The sequence below is a fragment of the Corvus brachyrhynchos genome, unplaced genomic scaffold (genome assembly GCF_000691975.1).
Source record: "Corvus brachyrhynchos isolate BGI_N302 unplaced genomic scaffold, ASM69197v1 scaffold894, whole genome shotgun sequence".
In the NCBI taxonomy this organism is placed as follows: Eukaryota; Metazoa; Chordata; class Aves; order Passeriformes; family Corvidae; genus Corvus; species Corvus brachyrhynchos.
The window spans coordinates 24,511-26,297 of record NW_008237442.1 but is presented as its reverse complement, the minus strand read 5'-3'; the positions used below and the strand labels follow the sequence as shown (position 1 = coordinate 26,297).

The 1,787-nt window shown below is 37.6% G+C and overlaps 1 protein-coding gene across 1 annotated transcript in view; it reads left to right on the top strand.

Moving 5' to 3' along the window:
* GABBR1 (gamma-aminobutyric acid type B receptor subunit 1) overlaps window positions 1-1,787 on the top strand; it is a gene marked incomplete at its 5' end in the record, with an annotated part of 33,923 nt that overhangs the window by 23,270 nt on the left and 8,866 nt on the right. Inside the window, one exon of the mRNA XM_017731395.1 lies at window positions 943-951. Within this exon, the coding sequence (XP_017586884.1) occupies window positions 943-951 (9 nt within the window). The remainder of the gene's footprint in view (window positions 1-942; window positions 952-1,787) is intronic.

Below are 1,787 nucleotides of genomic sequence, written 5' to 3'. Positions count from 1 at the left end.
TGGGGTGTTTTAGGTGGGATTTTTGGGGGGGCTTTGAGGTTGGATTTGGGGCTCCAGGGAGGATTTGGGACGGTTCAGGTGGAATTTGGGGGGATTTAGGTCGAATTTGGGAGTTTTAGGAGGAGTTTGGAGGGGATTCTGGTCAAATTTGGGGGGATTCAGGTGAAATTTGGGGGATTTCAGAGCAGATTTGGGGGCTTTGAGGTTGGATTTGGGGCTCCAGGGAAGATTTGGGAGTTTCAGGTGGAATTTGGGGGATTTTCAGAGGATTTGGGGGATCTGGAGACGATTTGGGTGGGATTTGGGTGGGATTTGGGAATTTCAGGTGGGATTTGGGAATTTCAGGTGGGATTTGGGAATTTCAGGTGGGATTTGAGGGGTCCATGGGTGATTTTTGGGGTGTTTTAGGTGGGATTTTTGGGGGGGTTGAGGTTGGATTTGGCGCTTCAGGGAGGATTTGGGACGGTTCGGGTGGAATCTGGGGGGATTTAGGGAAGATTTGGGGAGATTTAGGTTGGATTCGGGAGTTTCAGGTGGGATTTGGAGAAGATTTCGGTCAAATTTGGGGGGATTCAGGTGAAATTTGGGGGATTTCAGGGCAGTTTTGGGGCGTTCGAGGTCGGATTTGGGAGTTTCAGGTGGAATTTGGGGGGATTTCGGTCAAATTCGGGGCGGATCCATCGGGATTTGAGGGGGTTCCGGGCGCTTTTTGCTGCCTCTCTCCACCCCAAATGAATTTTGGGATTTCATTTTTGGACCCTTTTTCCCGTTTTTCCAGGGATTTTTTATGGATTCAAGGGGCTCCTGCTCCTGCTGGGAATTTTCTTGGCCTACGAGACCAAGAGCGTCTCCACCGAGAAGATCAACGACCACCGCGCCGTGGGCATGGCCATCTACAATGTGGCGGTAAAATCCCGGCAGGAATTCCCGAAAAAAAACCAGGAATTCCCCAAAAAAAAAAAAAAATGGGGAAAAAAAAAATTAAATTTAAAAATTAAAAAAAAAAAAACCACAAAAAATTGAAAAAAATGCCAAAAATTGAAGAAAAAAAACCCCCAAAAAAAGCCCCAAAAATGCTCCCTCAAAAATTGCCTCGAATCCTGAAAAAGGACAAAAAAAAAGTTTAAAGAATTCCCAAAATATAAAAAAATGGGAATGGTTTTAAAAATAAAAAGAATTCCCCAAAATCTCCAAAGTATCCCCAAGAAATCCCAAAAAATCCCCCAGAAAATCCCCAAAAATTCACCCAAAATTAAAAAAAAAATTTTAAAATTCTTTTAAAAGTTAAAAGAAACTAAAAAAAAATCCAAAAAACCTCCCAAAAAAACCCCAAAAAATTCCCCCCAATTTTTTTTAAAATCCCCCAAAAAATATTTTTTTAAATCCCCCCCAAAACTGCACAAAATTGAAAAAAATTCAAAATACATTAAAAAAATACAAAATAGATTTTTAAAAATTCAAAATAAATTCTAAAAAATTCAAATAAAATTTAAAAAATTCAAAAGAAATTAAAAAGAAATCAAAAAAAGTCAAAAAAACCCCCCAAATGTCCAAAAAATCCCAAAGAATTCCCTAAAAATTTTGTAAAAACTTCTCCAAAAAATATTTTTTAAAATCCACCCCAAAAAATTGAAAAAAATTCAAAATAAATTTTAAAAAAATTCAAAAAATAATTCTAAAAAAAAAATCCAAAAAAATCCCCAAAAAATTCTGAAAAAATTCCAAAAAAATTCCAAAAAATCCCAAACCCCCAAATTTTTTTAAAAATCCCCAAAAATTCCAAAAAA